Source organism: Belonocnema kinseyi, chromosome 4 (assembly GCF_010883055.1).
Source record: "Belonocnema kinseyi isolate 2016_QV_RU_SX_M_011 chromosome 4, B_treatae_v1, whole genome shotgun sequence".
Classification (NCBI taxonomy): domain Eukaryota; kingdom Metazoa; phylum Arthropoda; class Insecta; order Hymenoptera; family Cynipidae; genus Belonocnema; species Belonocnema kinseyi.
In genome coordinates this window covers 107,443,138-107,462,771 of record NC_046660.1, presented here as the reverse complement: position 1 = coordinate 107,462,771, position 19,634 = coordinate 107,443,138, and the positions used below count along the sequence as shown (strand labels likewise).

The 19,634-nt window shown below is 33.1% G+C and overlaps 1 protein-coding gene across 5 annotated transcripts in view; it reads left to right on the top strand.

The window, feature by feature from the left end:
- The window catches only part of LOC117171303 (sodium/potassium/calcium exchanger Nckx30C), a 207,802-nt gene that overhangs the window by 183,430 nt on the left and 4,738 nt on the right, over positions 1–19,634 (top strand). For all 5 annotated transcript variants that reach the window (XM_033358472.1, XM_033358470.1, XM_033358469.1 and 2 more), the window contains one exon: positions 6,966–7,218. In XM_033358472.1, the coding sequence (XP_033214363.1) occupies positions 6,966–7,218 (253 nt within the window). The remainder of the gene's footprint in view (positions 1–6,965; positions 7,219–19,634) is intronic.

The window sequence follows — 19,634 nt, the reverse complement described above, 5'->3', positions numbered from 1 at the left end:
CACCACCAAGTAAGTGTGTGGAGGGTGTGTAAAGGAATAGAGAAGGTGTAAGAAAAATGTAAACCCTTAGGGGACACATTAGAAGCTTCCATTCCATTCCATGTAATATTAATAGGATGGAAATCCTTGGGTAATGTATACCCGATCGTGCCAGCCCTCTGTAAGAAAACTGGATATATGCCATCTGGACCAGGAGACTTGTAAGGACTTAAGGGGTAACATCTATGTAAAAATTTCAAAAAATCGATTTTTTCAAGCTAAATTGGTACGTAATTATGTCAAAAACAATGTCCAAAAACGATTTTTCAAAAAAAAAAATTGTTTATCGAGTTCCAGTTGTCGAGCGCATGGACCCCCAGCATGCGTTCAGGCAGTTTTTAAATTTTAAACGCGTTTTTCTCGAAACCGCTTTTTTCAATCGGTCACCACGATTACTCCATCAGTTTTTATTCAATCAATTTGAAATTTTGACAAAATCTTTCAAACATTATTATTCAACGTTTCACGTATGATTTTTTCGATAAAATGAAAACTTTTTTTTTATAAAAGTTTTTCGGTGATTTAAAAAAAATTTTGTTTTGTTCAAAAATGCATAATTATGTGAAAAATTGATATTTTCGAAAAATCGTACGTGAGACATTAGCTTTTCATTCCATCTTTAAGAAAAAATTTATTTCTTTGTCTCAGACAAATATTGGTGACAAAAAGTTGGTGGCCGTGGTGGTCTTTGTAAAAAAGTAGCTGTACTCTGGGTCCGCTAAAGGCGCTATTTTGTTTTTGAATAATTCTAAAAAATTAATTTATGTTCCCTATAGTATGTGCAATAAACTTGCCTTCTTGTATTTTGATTGGAATATTATATCTCTTTAAAAAAAATCTTAAAAATGACCTTCAAAAACAGCCCCCTACATAGATGTTACCCCTTAACTTTGTAAAGCCCGGAAAATATGCCTTGATCGGGTGGGCCAAGGTATCTCCGTCAGACTCGTGAGTATCCCCCGCCGGGCAATTTCAGTGTGCCGAGCATAGCATCCAAATTTCGAGAAAGCAGCTTATCTAGTCTAGCCGCCTCTGTCCCTTTCTCGATGTATGTGCAAAATTTGGTCCAGCTTTCATGCTTTGCCTTACGTATTGCACTCCTACCAAATCCATTTTAAATCATGCAGGTTCTACACTTGCAGTCACTTTCTTTTATTAGCAGCAATTTTTTTAAAAATTAGAAAGAATAAAAAAGGTGGAGTTTTGCAGATAATATTTTTTTCATGTTTTCAACATTTTCAGAATAAAGTACTTAAACATTCTTTCGCATCTATCGTGGTTCGTAAGAAAAGTTCAAAAAATTCGGTGTTATGGAAAAAAATTCCCCTGGCAACAAAAAAGATTCATCCCGCATAAAAATCACAAAAAGTCTTCCTTACAAAAGTACAAATTCATAAAAAAATTAGCAACAAATTTAAGTTCGAGTTTTTTGAGAAGATCGCTTCACGTGGAAAGATTCCCTGGAAAGTGCTCCATGGAAATTCTACGGAAATTCCGGTTAGAAATATTGTAGAAATTCTACTAACTTTCCATCTGCAATTAGCAGCCTGTAATGGACTCTGGAAGTTTCTAAACATTTTTGCTATCAGTAGCGCTACCCCAGGACGACTCCGGTAGGTCACGACCGTCGTCCCAACAAATTTAGTTTGCACCAGGTGCAAAAAATATTTCTTCCTCGAAGAAGTTGAGTTCTAAATGAACCTTAGAGGTAACCTCCAAGTGCATCAGGTCTAAAAAATATATCTCCCTCGAAGAAATTGAGTTGCAAATGAAACTTGGATGCAAACAACTAAATTTTTTCATGATCATCAACTATACAATAACCTCCAAGTGCACCAGTTGTAAAAAATACATCTCCCTCGAGGAAGTTCAGTTTTAAAGGAACCTTGCAGGCAAACAACCAAATTTTTGACATGTCTCGTCATTAGGCAATAATCTCCAAGTGCCTCCAAGGTTCACTTAGAATTCAAATTCCTCGAGGGAGATGTATTTTTTACACCTGGTGCACTTGGAGGTTATTGTATAGTGACTGATCATGACAAAATTCAGTTGGTTGCGTCCAAGATTATTTTACAACTCAACTTCCCCGAGGGAGATGTATTTTTTACACCTGGTGCACTTGGAGGTGATTGTCTAATGACGAGTCATAACAAAAATTGGCTGTTTGCCTCAAAGGTTCATTTATAACTCAACTCTGCCGATGGAGATGTATTTTTATACCTGGCGCACTTGGAGGTTATTTTATAGTAACGGACCATTGAAGAATTTGACTGGTTGCCCCCAGGGTTCATTTAGAACTCAACTTCGTCGGGGGAGACGTATTTTTTACACCTGCTGCACTTGGAGGTTATTGTCTAATGACGAGTCATGACAAAAATTTGGTTGGTTGCCACCAAGGTTCGCTTAGAATTCAAATTCCTCGAGGTAGATGTATTTTTTACACCTGATGCACTTGGAGGTTATTGTCTAATAACGAGTCATGAAAAAAATTGGTTGGTTGCCTTTAAGGTTCATTTAGAACTCAACTTCCTAGAGGAAGAAATATTTTTTGCACCTGGTGCAAACTAAATTTGTTTGGGCGACGGTCGTGTCCTTCCGGAGTCGACCTGGAGTAGCGTTACTGATAACAAAATTTTATGGGAACTTCCAGAGTCCATTGGAGGTTGTGAATTTCAGACGGAAAGTTAGTAGAATATCTACAGAAATTCAACGAAATTTCCGTAGAATTTCCGTGGAGCACTTTCCGGGGAATCTTTGCACGTGGGCGACTTTAAATATTTTCAGAAAATTTTCCGTCTTTTTCTTAATTTTGAACCGTTTTTAAATTTTCCGACAGATTTCGAAGGAAGGCGATAAAAACGATCAGAATAAGAAAGAAATCGATAAAGATCTCAATGAAGTTAAATATTACATAGGTTTTTTGAAAAATAAAACGTAAAATTCAAATACTCATAACGGCGTAGACATTTTTTTCTCAAATCGGAAAAATACGTATCGCCTATTTTTCTCTAAAAACTCACATATTTCGACCCCCAGAGATTCTACAGCTTCAAGTGTAGAACCTGCCTGATTTTAAATGGATTCGATAAAAATTATGTTGTTTTTTTCAAGAAAAGAAGAGAGTACTTCGAAGGTCAATATACATATCTGAATTTATTGCATTTAAAATACTTTCGCTTACTCCGGTATGGAATTGTATACGTTTTTTACATAGAAACTATTTTACTTTTATCGCATTGGAAGCGATTTATTCGTGTAATACTACAATTGCGTATAATGAAATCGGGGGAAAAGAGCGTCAATTTCTGAGGGCCATTACTTTATACTTGTTAGGGCTGGAACATTTGTTTAATGTACATGGTATCAAGTCGGCTTCCATTCATCTAACGACAATTTTTATGTGAAATGTAGAAGAAATTTGACAATGCTTAGGAAAACTGATAATTAAAAAAGGGCAGTTTTCTTCAACCCGCGAATTAAGACCTCTTATAGCTGTAACCCTTTTTTTGTTTAGTTTTATGTGGATTTTCTCCCTTTTTATCTTTGAAGTGTGATCTAAGCAATATGCACTTAAAACAAGAAACGAAAAGAAAGAAATTTATGTATTCAACAAAATCAGTTTGTGGATTTAGAAATTAATTTCAGTAAACATTTTGGTTAAATTAACAGAACTTTGGTCGGTTAACCAAATTCGTTTGATTCAGCCAATCAATGTTTTTAGTTGAATTCATTTGTCATGTAAGAAAATATTTGATTGCTTCAACAACATTTTGAGACTGGATTTACCAAATAATTTAAGAGAGCATGGCCCATCGCGTAAAATCACGTATACTTCAATTCAAGATGACAGTTCACGTGCAAGAATTCGCAGCGTCGCGAAAAAAAAACATAAAAGTATAATCTGTTTGCGTTTGCATCTCGGTAATCCTTATCAAAATAAATGATCTGGAAACTGAATCGATTAGGATTAAGTTATCATGTGAAAATGTGCAAGATTACTTGAATCTGTTGGATTACCTAAGATTGCTTATGATTAAACTTTTAATTAAAAAAATCTAAACGATGCTGTGTATCAATTAAATAGAGGATCATTCATAATTCATATTTCAAAATTCTTGTGGAATCGTTTCTTTTTGTGATATTTGGCATATAAATAAACTAATAAATAATAAATCACACAAGATGACAAAATTCCATTATAAGCCATTTACAATGTAAATTATCCTGGGTCCTTAATGCTTAGGTGTACTACATTTTTTGGTTAACTCAACTAAAATATTTTCTCAGACCAGCAAAAATACTTAATTGAAAGAACTAAAATATCCTCTTGGATGGAACAAAATATTCTCCGAAATTAACCGAAAGTTTTGCTTTGGTCAACTAAAATATTCTGTAATAGGAAATTATCCTAGAATTATAGCGTTTCTTTATTTCACTGAAATATATCCTTTAGATTTATCTAGATTATCCAGGTAATCTGATAAGAAGTTCTATACAAGTGAAAATATCCACGTGGAAATACACGTGAAAAGACACGTGGAAATACATGTGAAATTCAGGTCATATTTGAAACATTCTTCACGTGGTATTCCACGTGAAGTTCATCGAGCACAGTAAAAATGTGCCAGCCACGAAAATATATCTGCACTTAAGTCAAACTACTGTAACTATGAAACGTATTTATCTTAATTCCAGAAATAACTAAATTAAGACAAATGTTGCTTGGATTGAAACAAAGTTTGATTTAATCTGAACCAATCTTGCTAAATTAAAGTTAAAAAATGTTATGGTATAGCAATTCAAAGCATTTAAAGAAATACTTGAATTGTTCCACCCTTAACTTATTTTCATTAAATTCAGTAAAATTTATCTGCAATAAATGCTGAATTATGAAATTTAGATAATAGGAACTCAAATTTAGACCAAGTTTGCTTAAATCTAAGAAAATTATGCTGAGTTTTAGGCAAATAAGTATTTTAAGTCGCAGAAACTTTTAGGAATTGTTTTTACAAAAAACATGGATGTTATTATAGAAATTGTGAAATGACAGTTATAGGAAGTTGCTGCAACTAAATTTCAAATAAATGTTGCCCGACAGGGGAGCGAAAACGCTCGTTTTCGCTCCGTTGGGGAGGAGCGAAACCAAGAGGTTGCACACCAGTAAATGGGGGGGGGGGGGGGGAAAACGTTCTAGACCCATTTTATCCTCATAGAATCCAAGTTTCCAAATTTTTCCTGTTCATACTGATCCTATAATGTCATTTCAAAGTTACCGTTTCTGCTTTGTGTATTTGAAAACGCGAAAACTTGCTTCCGCTCTGCTGTCGGACAAAATAGTATACGGACCTCCAGCAAAAACTGTCGTTTTCGCCTTGTATAAAGTGAAGCGCCTCGGCTTCGCCTCGTTGCTTAACGCTTGTTTTCGCACCATTGGGGAGGAGAGAAATTAAGCAATTCCAGGCCTGTACAGGGGGGAGGATGGAAACCGTTCTTGACATGACGAAGGGGGGCTCAGCCCCCAGACCCTCCTATTGCCCCCTTATTTGCCCCAACCCCCTTTTGTCCTCATAGAATCCAAGTTGCCAAATGTTCCCAGTTCATACTGATCCTTTAATCAGTCATTTAAAAGTTACGATTTCCGCTTTGTATATTTGAAAACGCGAAAACTCGCTTCCGTTCCGCTTTCGGACAAAATAGTATGTGGATCTCAAGCAAAAATGGTCATTTTCGCCCGTTTTCACTCTCGGTGCAGAATATACTATTATTCACCAAAAATGATAAATTTATTAAACTTCTGGAATCAAGAAAAAAATACATCACAAGAGAATGAAGTGCAATCAAGACCAAAGTTTGGGAAGGTACGACTCGGAAGAACGTTCTAGGTATCTGTGGGCCCAGGACAGATGACATTTTGAAATTTAATGATGGTTTAAGGTGTTTAATTGTGCCCGAGGTCTACGTTTCGTGACTATTTAACTCTGATTTTAAAATTTTATAAACTTAAAAAAATTGTAATTAATAAAATCTCGTTCAATTTTAGAACCTCAACTTCAATTTGCAAAATAAATATACTTTTTCAAGCAGGCATTTAAAACAATGATAGATCCTTGTAAATCCTTTCGAAAAATTTTCTGATATTATTTATCACTATTCTTTTCATAATAAAACTTTCAAAAGTTTACTTTTAATTTCGTATTTCTAAGATTCTAGAACATTTATTTCACTATATTAAAGTTAAAAAATCAGTATTTAAAGTGCTTTTTCTACCTATATATTATGGGTACCTGTGGACGATGCGAACGAAAAAAAAGGCGCTAGAAAATTGTTGAAAAACTTAAGTAAGTGTTTCTGGAAAATGTCTAAAACGTCTTATAGTTAATCGCGTAATTCAAAAGTGCCTGCAATTCTGTATTTAAAATTTATTACTTTATATTTATGTATTTAATAATACTCTCTTAAAAATAAAGAACTTGTTTCAGATTGAGACTGCAGTTGAATTTACTGATACTTGTTAGAAATTAATTTGTCAGATTTCAAAAGACTTTAAAACCTACTCGAAATCATGTTTCAGTTAAAGTTTACGATTAAGTAACCCTGATCTAAAGTAAATCTTATGGTTATTCTCTACAATCGTAGTGCCTTTAATTTAATTTCCATAATGTTTAAGTAAATATCTCAATTCCTGTTGAATTTACTTGTTGTTAAAAAAAATGTCTATAGAGTAGGAATCAGGCAAGTATTACATAACGTTAAATGGAAGATTGGACAGAACTTCAGTTCTGTTCATAACATTAGGATTCACTGTGTATGTGGCAAAAATGTATTAAAAATGCTTATTAATGTTTCTCTAAATTAAGGGAATTTTATAGTTGGAGCCATAACAATATATTAAAAGGAAACCCTAATTTTTTTTAATTTCCTTTCAGGCAAAAAATTTTTCGCGGTAACTTTCATCGGCTCCATCGTCTGGATAGCAGCATACTCGTACCTGATGGTTTGGTGGGCGAACATCGCCGGCGAAACCGTTCAAATCCCACCGGAAGTGATGGGTCTCACGTTCCTCGCTGCTGGAACCAGCATCCCCGACCTCATTACCAGTGTTATTGTGGCACGGAAGGGTTTCGGCGACATGGCTGTATCGAGTTCCGTGGGTAGCAACATTTTCGACGTAACTGTTGGGTAAGCGCTGGGTCACATTAAAACAATCACCATCCTCAAAATCCTGAACAAAGGATCTCCTAATTAATTTTCATCAATCTCACTTGAAGCCTTTCGAAGCATTGAATGCATCCTCAATTCCTCATAAGTTACATAATAAGGTAAACTTCGGAAAAGTACTTTCCTCTAATAACTTGGAACTTTCTGTATCCATCTATGTTGACGCGCTGATTATTAATATGGCAGCTAAAATCGCTGAAAACTTTAATTTTCAAGGTTAAACCCCCCAGAAAACTTCTCTAATCAATTTTTCGCTTCTATTTTTAAAACTCTTGATCTGATTGACAAAAAGACTGGTCACAAAAGTCGAAACAAAATAAAAAAATATGTCTTTCATATTGTATGTCGTTTTTCGTAAGGTTATTCGTTTTCGAGTAAAACTAAAATATGTCAGCACTGTTAGTCATTATTTTCGGATACCTCGAACGATGGACAATTTGAGGGTTAGCCATGTGACTTAAAATATTTTTATGATCAGTCGTTTACGAGACATTGGAAAGGTGTAGTGATGTAACTTAAATTATTTTTGTGACCGTCCATAGGGGTGCCCCTCATGACACATTGAAAAGGCCGAGCGGTGTGACTTAAGTTATTTCTGTGACTTAAATTATTTCTATGACTAATCGGAAAAATTACGCCTTTCCTATTTCAAGCAGTTGTACACTCTGCATCAACATTTTTCTTCTTTCCTTGAAAAATAATTTTTTTGAGAAATAATGTATGTCACATATGTAAAACGTGTGTGTATGAATGATCTACAATTTTTTTGCAAAGTTTTTGTAAATTTTTATAATATACTAAAATAAACTGGAAAGTATTACATTGTTATGGTTTTATCAAATTTTGAATTTGAAAGCGATATTTGTAGGTATTTTCATGGTCATTTACCTAATCAGTTCGTAAAAATACATGCGGGGATAAAGACACATGCAAGCACAAGACTTAATTTGAGACTTCGAAACAAAATTATAAAAAAAGATTTGGTAGCATATCAATGGGAATTCTTTTACGAGTTTGGTAAAACATTTTGTATTAGTTTTTATAGTAAAATAATTTATATGTGGAGGTTTCTACTGTTTTTAATTTTTACTAGATCTACTTATAATGAACTAAGTTCTAAGACAAAAGTTGTTCAGAAGAAATGGGGTCATTTATCTATGTAATTAGTTTTGAGCTTAAACTTGACTTTCAAGATCATTTGAAGGTCAAACTGTTTTTTTAAATAGGAACCCATATGTTTGACATCGAATTCGAAAAGAGCGGGAAGTTTCACGTCCAAAGTGGTATTTTAAATTTTTTCATAACCTTCAGAAGGTCATTTCAAGGTAAAATGCTAAAAACCAACTGGCGTTGCGATATTTGATTGCGTTTTCTGATTAAATGATCGTAGCTAGCAAGCACACTTTAGCATCTGATCTTGAAATTAACTTTTGCATGATTAAAACAACAAGGATAATAATTAAGGCATCAAGGCTTATGTTCAAATTTTTACTCCTTTATAGTCGGTTGTCAAAAACGAAGTTTTCCACAAAAAAAACTCTCTCTGACCTTCAACCGGTCTTGAAAAATGAAATCGAGGTAAACATTTTCAAGATCGTTATCACATTGGATTTGAATATTTCTCATAAAGGTACATTAAATACGATTATTCTTTTAGAAAATGCAATCGAATATTGCAAATATAGTTTTTTTTATCATTTAACCTTGAAATGACCTTCTGAAGGTCATGAAAACAAAATGTTAACAATTTCGAACGTAAAATTTCGCGCTCGTTTTTAATCCAGTTTCAAAAATAGGGTTTTCGATTTTTTAAAAAAACTTTCACCTTTAAATGTCCTTAAAAATCAAGTTCAAGGTCAAAAATAATTGCAAAGATAAAAAAACTTTTTTTTATTGCTTCTTAGAAACGGAGAAATTCGGGTACGTCGATTATAATAGCCCACCCTGTATATATTGAAGTGTACGCAGAACACAAATTGCCGTATTTTCCTCTAATTAACTCAATGTAATTAAATTTTTGTACTATAAATGTGATGAATATTAAGGTTTAAAGTTCCAGTTATTTTCCTAAATAATTAACTCTGTACTAGTGTTAAGTTCTTAAGCAAATGCTTAAAGTTAGAAAAGGTTGCTCGTTTTGGGAGAGTTTCCGAAATAAAGTAAGTCAAGTATAAAATCCTATTTTGGCAAATCGTTCAATTCTAAGGAATATGACAAATACGCTTTCTATTTGGCACAAGAAGGTTACTTGTAATAATAAATTCGCTTTATTACCCAAATAAGCAATGTAATAAACTAACGGATTTATCAAAACTTTACTATTATTTGATCAAAAGAGTTTTTCTATATTCAAAAAGGGAGAGAAAGAAAAACGTGGATATGAAGGCTTGTTGTACATCAGAAGTTATGAAAGTTGTATTGCAACACCGCTTTCCATATCATGTTTCTATAAACTGAAATATAAATAAAACATTTTGAAAAATAGTCTCTCTTTGCAAAAAGCGAATTGATAAATTCACATTAAATCACCCTAATTGAGAAAGCTTTGCCGCTTTGCATTTATCATGTGAAGTTTCACAAGTAATGTACGTAATAGTTACACATCCATTCAAAAACTCCGCGCGTGGAACAGTATACTCAGTGTAAGTTTGGCTAGAATGTTACAAACTGCTTTCCTTTTTCGTGAGTTAAAAACAATCATTACCTATAACTTTGAAACAAGAATCAATCTAAAATTTATAAATGAAAATCGTCTCCAATATTAAATTTAAAGGTATTTTGTCTCTAATTTTTTGAGTCGTTCAACAATCTGATATCGCACAAAAAAAGCAATGTCGAATCATGGGCATGGTAAAAAAATCAATAATAAAAAGCTTCTATTCAACTGATTTCAATACTGAAATATATTCAAAGTAATAATAAAACAGATTTCGCTTTTGTGACGAACTGAGGTACATTTAAAGCAATATGAACGAAGTTTTTCCGCTATGAAGAATATTGGAAATATCGATACGGGTTTGATTGGAAACTATATTTTGCCCTGAAAGAGAAACGGAACTTCGTTAACGATTCGTAATATAAAACAAGTAATGCAATTTCAATATACCTATATAAACTCAGGAGTTTATTTTTCTTTTCAGATATTTTTATTCCTGACTTTAAATAGAATTGAGTTCCATTAATATATAAGATTAATTTCGTAATCTTGATTTTATCCTTTAACCGCGCTTCTAATATTTGTTATTATCTATGGTAGTTGTTTAAAACCTAATAGACAGGAGAGTTTTTAAGAACAAAAGTTGATAAGTAAATTGAGCAATAGAGTGTTGAAGCTTTGAACTTCTCGAATTTTATATTATTTTATTATCAAACCGCCAATGTGGTCTAGTGGTTAATGGTAGTTAGGGGCCGTTCAAAAACTAGGTCACACTGCCAGGGGCAGAGGGAGGTTAAAAAGTTTTATGACGATGGCCCTACTTTAACATGCCGCTAAATGAGAAATTTTCTTAAAATCAATAATATTCATATAATACTTGAAAAAATGTAAGCCTAAATGTTTACAAGAGTACAAAAATTCAAAGAGGTTTATTCGAGTAAAAATAAGTATAAAAATTGAGTGGGCAAAGAAAAAGAAAAATATAGTGAAGTGCATTGTTTCAAACTGTCAATCCGGCTACCATTCGACTCGTGATGATGGTGAGAAAATTAATTTTTCCAAAGTGCTTCAAAATTTAGTTGATATATATCAGAAAACAATAAATAGGGAAGATTTTTTTTAGGAATAGCTGGCCAGTTTGTTTGCGACAAACATTTTCTTCCCGATGATATTGTCTGGAAAATGGAAGTGAAGGATCTTAATAGAACTGTTATATAGCATCAGTATGTATCAACTATAACCAATATATTTATAATACTTTATTCGAATAAAATTTAAAAAATGAATGAAGAGATACAAATTTCAATTACTTTAATTGCAATTTCCGAATTTTAACCTAAAAATAGCTGTCTTTCCCCGGCTATGGCTGTTCCTCATCTGGTGATTATATTTGTTCTTCACTTAAATTCCTTTTCGTTCAGGAGGACTTTTTTTAAAAAGTATAAGGAAGCAATATAAATAAGGAAATATAAATGAATCATTTGTTTTGAACTACTCACACAATAGTACATAAAAATTGACATTTTTAAAGATTAGTAGTCATAAAGTCGTGCAAAATTATAGTAATTTCATTATAGGAAAATAATTATAGGCCTATAATGATTTTTCTATACTTACACTTTTTCCTAAACATAAACATTTTTTTATTATTATTTAAATATTTTCGAAAAATTGAACTTGTGTTCCAGGGTTTCATCGTAACGTGCCAAGTTTTCTAGGGATTGATGAGGAGTGTCTACGAAATGAAACCATTCTAATTACTTTTATTTCCAACTCACCCTCACCCTCCCCGCAGCCACACAAATATGATCCAAAAATTTAAAAAACTACATTTTTACGTATCATTGTTACTTTTTCGCAATTTCCGTCGCCTTTTTTATACAAATAATAACTAATGAATAATTTGAATATTTCCCATGTCTTTTTAAACAATTTACAAAATAATTGTATTTTCTGATTGAAATGTAGTTATTTGTCATTTTTGGAGTATTACATTTTTCTAAAAATATTATGTAATTATTTAAACAATTAATTATTGTCTATCTTCATCATTTCTAAAAATTGAGCCAGAGATATCAACTTTCTTTTCAAATTAATATGCTATGCCACGTTTTGTTGAATAATTAAATGATTTTGATAAATTTTTCCTTATGTTTAATAAGTCCCTATTTGTTTAAACAATCTTTATTTTCTCAAGCAGTTCTTTCTGGCTAACTAAAAAATGAAATAAAATAGAACCAATATATTTACGTTTCTGACTGTATAGCGTATAGAAAGAATACGTTAACCAATTTCCAATTGTTTAAACAAATCTTATGATAAAAAAATATAAATTTGTTAAACATTTGAAGAAATGTCTCAAAATTGTATAATTATTCTACAAAAAGTATCACAGGATACGAATTTGAAAAAAGTGGACATTTCTGGCTCAATTTTTAGAAATTCTGAAAATAAACAATAAATAATTGTTTAAAAAATTACAAAATATTTTTAGAAAAATTTACTTTCCCAACAAATTGACAAAATATTGCATTTCAATCTGAACATACGATTATTTTTCACATTTTTCGGGAGTAAATAATTGTTTAAATAATTTTACATTTATTTCAACAATTGAATATTGTTTAAAAAGTCATGTTATATAATTAAATCATCCATTACTAATTATTTTTATTAAAAAGATGACAGGAATTGCTAAAAAGTACCATATTAATTGAACAGGATTTTGAAGTGCCCGGTGGTACGTGTTACTATTCGAATTTTGAAAAACGAAAAATTACGGATTTTGTTTCTCAGCAAATGGAAACTGGGCGGCAGGGGAGGGGTCTTGCCCTCTCGAGTGAAAAAAATTGTGCACCCTACCGATATAAATCTCAAGAGTATTCTCAGGCGACATAGCCTGGCCGATTTGAGACTATTTTCTGGTTCGATTTGAATTATTTAGTCTCAGCAATTATCAGAGAGATTTGGGTCCTTTTCAAGGTCTTTTTAGTGATCCTTTTAAGACTGATGCGTCGGTAATATAATGTTCCTTTTGTATTCGTCACGTACCGGGTGGGCAGAGTTATTTACAGTAGTTGGCTGTCGCTAACCCGGCTCTTACTTTTTAAATTTCTCTTCAAATTATTATTAACACTTTTTTTTTAATTGATGAATTTTCTCTTTATACTTATTTATAATCACAACTTATATACTAATGTACAATTTTCTAGTTGAATTCAAAAAATTTATCTTTTTTTTGCGTATCTCATTCCATTTACGAGAAACGTTGTATTAATTACAGTTTTAAACATTTTAAAAAAAGTTGGATATCTGAAATCGTCGAAACCTTTAGATCCCGAATTATTATATTTTAGGCTGTTAACTATGAAATTCAAAAAAATCTTCTTCTAAATTTTAATCCGAAAGCTTAACAAAGGAACCTTGAGTTGCGGGTACTCTATCTATTGATATAGCCTCTGTGTTTGTTACTTATGATCGAACTCTTATTTCAATTTCAGCTTCTCTGCTTGTTATTTATGATCGTATTTTTATTTGTAATTCGGAAAGAACATTTTAAAGCATTTAAAACATTTAAACGAGCTACCTGGACCTTTAAATTCTATCCATCTACCTGAGTGCCTGCGGAAAATTTCTCAGAGCTTCTCAGAGCCTTGAGAATATTTGGCATTAATTCTGAGATTTCTATCGGTAAAACAATGCATTGTTTTGACACTCTAATGTACATAATTATGTAATTTAGAAACACAAACATGTATATTTTTCACATTTTATATATTGATTTATTTCCCCTCTTCAACAAATTTTGAATAAGACTAATTTACAAACAAAATTCGATGTATTTAAAACAATTTAGGGTATTTATTAGTCGATATAATTAAATCAACTGCACTTTTTCTGAAAATTACCTAAATTGAGAAATGATTATTTTGCAGTTTATTTGACTCTATCCATTTCTTGTGTACATGTAACTAACAATCTAGAAATATTTGTACTAACAAAAATAATGAATTTTGGAATTGAATTATCTTTAAACTTATTAAAAGTTTACAATTTTATGTTTTTTATAAATTTCCCCATTGGATTTCATGTTGAAGTAGGCCCAGGTGCGAGAAGCGCCGCCATACGGCGAAATTTCACGCAGAGAATCTCTTAGCAATAAGGGCCGGCCATCTTTTTTAGAGTCGGATAGGGCTGCATCAGACATAGAACCTCAAATGTGAATCGATATGTGAATAATATATATTCTTTTAAATACTTGAAACAATTAAATTTCATGATTTTTTTTACAAATTAAACCTTTGAATACTGCCTCCATATTTTTCCCTATTCTCCTCTCTTTCCCTTTTTAAAGAATTCATTTTCAGTTATTATAGTAGATAATTCAACTATTTGGTTGAAAATTAACTTTTTGGTGGAAATTTCATGATTGCGGGTAGAAAAATCCACTGTTTTCTAGAGAATTCGGCTTTTTAGTAGGGAAAGTGAGCAATTTTTTTGAAATGAATTTTTTGCTTGCATGCGAAATTATTCTTGATCTAAAGTTCATTTCTTTTGACAGAAATGTGATCTTTTTTGGGTAAAAGTGTAACTGCATGATTCAACAATATTCTAGTTTGGTTAAAATATCAACTATTACATGTTTCGTTAAAAATTCATCTTTTTTTATTAAATTTGCCTGTTCTTTATTTAAAATTACAATATCTAAAAATGTAAGTGTCTTTTAAAAAAATCGTCTTCTTAAATATGAAACTGTTTTTGGTTTCAGTTTTTTTTTTTTTTTTTTTTTTTTTGAAAATTCGACTATTTGGTTAAAAAGTCATCTTTTTAGTTTGAGAATTCTACTTTTTTATTGAAAATTGGACTCTTCCGCTTGAAACTTCAATTTTTTGGTGGTAAATAAAACTATTTGGTTTTGATAAGTGGAGAAAAAAGGGTTAAAAACAGTGTGAGGTAGTTATTGAATGGCTTCTTATTTGTTTAGAAAAGTTTTCTTAAACAAAATTGTTTTGATAATTTTAGTAATAGACCATTTATTTTAAAAATTGGAAACAATAGAGTTTTACAGAAAATTTTCGCCGAAAATTAAATTTTTAATTCAACTATTTTTTTTGCATTACATTGCAAGAAAGCATGTTAAAACCCATTTTTTATAAGTTTTGAATTTTCTTCAGTAAAAATATTTTGGTTTGAAATAACACTATCAGTAATATTATTTTTATTCTTGAAATCATGACAAAAACTATTTTTGCAGAGATCTCATTTTCGGCACAACTACCTTTTAAGTCCGATGTACTGTACACGAGTTTTACTCGAATTTCCCAGTGTAGTACAAAAATATTGTATGTGATGACTGGTGCCGATTTTGGAAAATATTGTGTGAAAAATAGAAACTAATTTTGAGATATTGTGCAATCAATATAAACCTGTAAAAGCAGAAATGCGAATACAATATTTTACGATCTACAATTTACAGCTGTTAAAACTATAGGATAAAATTATCTTGAGATAGTCTGTATATAGTCTATAGATAGTCTAATATTCACTGTAAACTGAGTATTTTTGAACCAGACAATCGAGCACATTCTGGCAAACTGCTATTCCACAAACCACACAACCACCCCATTTCCAAAAATACCGCAAAACTGCTTCAGCGAAGACATCCCGTCTTCACACGAACCATCGTTCCTATTGGAAAATGAATCGATTCCTTCATTTTCAGTTTTGGAAATACGGAAAAATGAAATTCGACTTGATCCCTCATCGATCGTTGCCGTTCTTCCCTTTGCACCAGTGCCAACTGGCAAACTGCCTAACTCCATCTAGTCCGTTTATTCATATTTAGGCAGCATACAATGTGATCGTGTGTGTGTGTATTCTATCAGTTAGTAAAAATAACAATTGAATGGACAAGTAAAAATGTTTTGTTTTTTTCCGGACAAGCAAACCAAATATGGATTACGTTTTAGTAACCATTGGTTGAATATTATAATTCAATCTGAAATTATTGTTTCTTGTTTCTTCTCAAAAGTTATAAAAAGCCCAGATTCCGTTTGAGATTAAGGTGCCTATACTAATGCCAGTTTTTTTTATTTTTGAAAACCTTGAAGCGAAAATTTCATTCCCATGATGAGAATGTTATTTTGTATATTTTCAGAGTTAAAAAAGCTGTTTTCATGTCATCAAAGTTTTAATGACTGAAATCGTTTCTACAAGTTTTTTATTTGTGTCATCTAAGAGTTTGCAGGCCTAGAACTATACTCTGTTCAGCGAGAGAATGATCGACAGGAAAGACACATTTTCGTCTAGTTCGCGCAAACTGTCATAAAGGCGGGGCTCAGAGATTTTAAATCTTCGGAAACCTTGATGCGAAGAGCCTGAGTTTTAAGTGTCCGACCTCTCTTTTTCCCAAACGTCATCAGTCCTAGATTTATAGCCGTAAAAAAACTTCTAATGTCTGTTTAATATTTGTTTAACACACCCTTTACGGAGTTTTCTCCACCTTTTTCTGAAAAAACTGCGCACTGTCAATCATTCTCTCAATGAACAGAGTATAGAGTGTTCTAGAAAATTTGGTTCCGGTGTATGTTGATTACTGATTCAACTAACTGGAGAGATTCCTAGTTGAATGTCTTTGTTTTCATTTTGCTCTACATCTACAGCTATTCTCAAGCAACATGTAACTTAAGATTACATCGAAAATGCAAAAGTGATACATTTTTTATTTCGTGGGGTTAAAAAAAGTTTATTGTGTTATATGATGCTTCATGAGACACATGCAAATTACGATTTTCTTCTGGCTTTCCTGTGATGCTCGGAAAAATTGAGATAGAATACTCTCACTCTAAGTCCGCGAGTTTTAAAATTTGGACCGCCAATAATACTAATTATTCTTTAAAGTTGTTTCAAACCTCTCTCAAATTTTAATTGGTATGAAGAACCTTTTTGAGAATGTCTTTGGAGTAGGACGGAGTGAAAATAATAATATTAATCGAATAATTTCAGCTGAGGGGAAACACTGTGTGTGTTTATTTGAAAATTAAAGAAAAAATCAAAATGAATTATTGGCTTACCAAGAACCAAGCCTAAGGAACATTTAATACAAATTACCGTGTATCTCTAAAAAAAAATTTCAAAGGGGTTTCTCTGAGAAAACCCATTTCCAATCATTTAAGAAAAACTACTCCACTTAAAAAATGAATAACGTTGTTTGGAAGTATTAAAATAAAAAACAGTTGTTCCATTAATTCCACTTATTTTTAAATCAATTAATTCAGACTTTCAAAATGTTGAATTACGCTAAGAATATATTTGCATAAAAGATTTGAAAATGTGATTCAATAGAATGTGATTGGCTACCGCAATGAAAGAGGAATTGGTGCGTCTCTATGACGAAAGTGCAAAGTTTGAACTGAAAATGAAAAAAGGATACAATTTAAGAACAAAAATTTCTGCAATGTATCCTAATATACAAAATTTCGCACTAAGAGATCTTATCGCTAAGCTGAAAAACATCAGGACTAATCTACACGTGACAGAAGACCGAGTAATGGGGATTAAACAACAGGTTGATTTGGCGTTGAAAAACGACGGCAATGAACATCAGAGGAAACCGCGTCAAACAGTCAAGCAGGAGCAATTGATGTTCTTTCACAACCTATTGATGATTCAACACCACCACATCTTCCAGAGGTGGATGGCCTTATACAACCAGAGGTAGAAGCAGAGGTTCAGCAGCGAAAAAAGCGACGAAAATGGACATACCACATGAACAGAGATGTTACGCGCATTTATTTTTTGACAGAGAAATGTAGGCAAAGTGTGAGGAGAGAACATCATAGACTCTTCTTACTTAAATACCCAGAGCTAGGCACAAAAATAACTGAGCAGAATCTGGCAGATCAAAAACGCTCACTATCTGTAAACAGACTGCTTTCGTCTGTTGAAATAGCTTATATCAAAATGGAAGTGGAACAGCAGCTTCCTATTGATGAACTAGCCTTGGAAAATGTGGACAACGAAAACGTGATTGATGCTGAAGGAATAGGTGCTAGAGATAAATAATGACCATCATGTGTCGGATCCATTAGAACCACATCCGGATATTAATAACGATGATGTGGATAGGAAAATCCCAGATACACTACAGCAACTTGAAAGGAATTTTGGTCATGCTTTACTAGAGTTCAGATATGTAAAACCAACACTAAGGCATTCTCTGCCCAAAATGAACATCAACAATGATCTGCGTGCATTAATAGCACATCTCGATAGCAAGGTTTTACCTACGTATTTGAACGTAGCACAAACTGTATTTGATAATTCTATAAACGCGAACTTTCAGTGAAAGGGGCAAAATGTGATTGCTTAAAAATATTTTGAAATTAAGTGAACACTCGCGAAATAAAATAAAATTATATATATTAATAAAACTCTCTAAAATCGACTGCACTGATTTTGTTACATAAAAACGTTAATATTAAATTGTCCAGAGTCTAATTGTTTATTGCACTTCATTCATAAATGTTCTTTGGTAAAAAATAAGTATATAGTAAAAATAAAACGTATAAATAAAAACACTGATAAAAACAGAAAATATAAAAACGACGCTATTAAATGATGCTAACAGTAGAAAGCAGGGAGATAAATTTGTCAAAAACGGCCGCGCGTGTTTCTTGTCGTAGGTCAAGAACTGTACTGACTGCTTCCGCCTGTACCGAGGCTACCCCAGGTCCCTTCTTACCCCCACTTTCATATGCGGGGACTTTTCCTATTTTTAGAACATGGTACCTAGCTTAGGTCCTTGCTCAGCCAGGCAGAGTTACACTTACAAACTTTGAAGATTTTAAATATAATAGAACCTTAGCGTCCGTAACATTCCCCCTCCTGTACTGAAGTCACATCTGAAGCACTATTACACGTCAAGGACGCGCAATTTCGCCACTGGTCGGCGATAAGTTCCGGTCGCGGTCGCGACCTCTGCCACTCGGACTCGTCCGTCCGTTCCCGGAAATACCTCTTGAACTCTTCCTCTCGTCCACTGGTTCCTAGGTGATTTGTGATCTCCGATAATCACGAGATCGCCAACTTTCAGGTCACGCTGACCTTGATGCCATTTGGTTCGTCGATTGAGTGTAGGTAAGTATTCTTTAACCCAGCGTTGCCAGAACTGTTCAGCGAAATATTGGCTCATCCGCCACTGTCTTCGCATATAGCAGTCTCCCTTTTGAAAAATTCCGGGTGCTCCATGATGTTCGTCCATGCTGGTGAGATTGACACGCAAAAAATGCATAGGTGTCAAACTTTCCGGTACGGTCGGATCGTCTGGAACGTAGGTAAGTGGCCGAGAGTTAACTGAATATTCTGCTTCAGCAAAGATAGTTTGAAGAACCTCCTCCTTTGGTGCTTGCTCTTTCATGGTAGCTTCCAGAGCGATCTTCACGGATCGTACGAGCCTTTCCCAAGCACCACCCATATGAGGACTCCCTGGCGGAATGAACTCCCACTCTATCATTGCTGCAGCTGCCTTCTGCTGAAGTTCGTCCTGGTCTAGTTCTGCCCAGGCTTTTGCCAGGATTCGCGGAGCACCGACAAAGTTGGTTCCATTGTCCGACAGGATTTTTTTTTGGCTTCCCTCTTCGTGCGATCATGCGTCGTAATGCCATAATCATTGCATCTGTGGAGAGAGAATGTGCGATTTCCAAGTGTACTGCTCGAATCG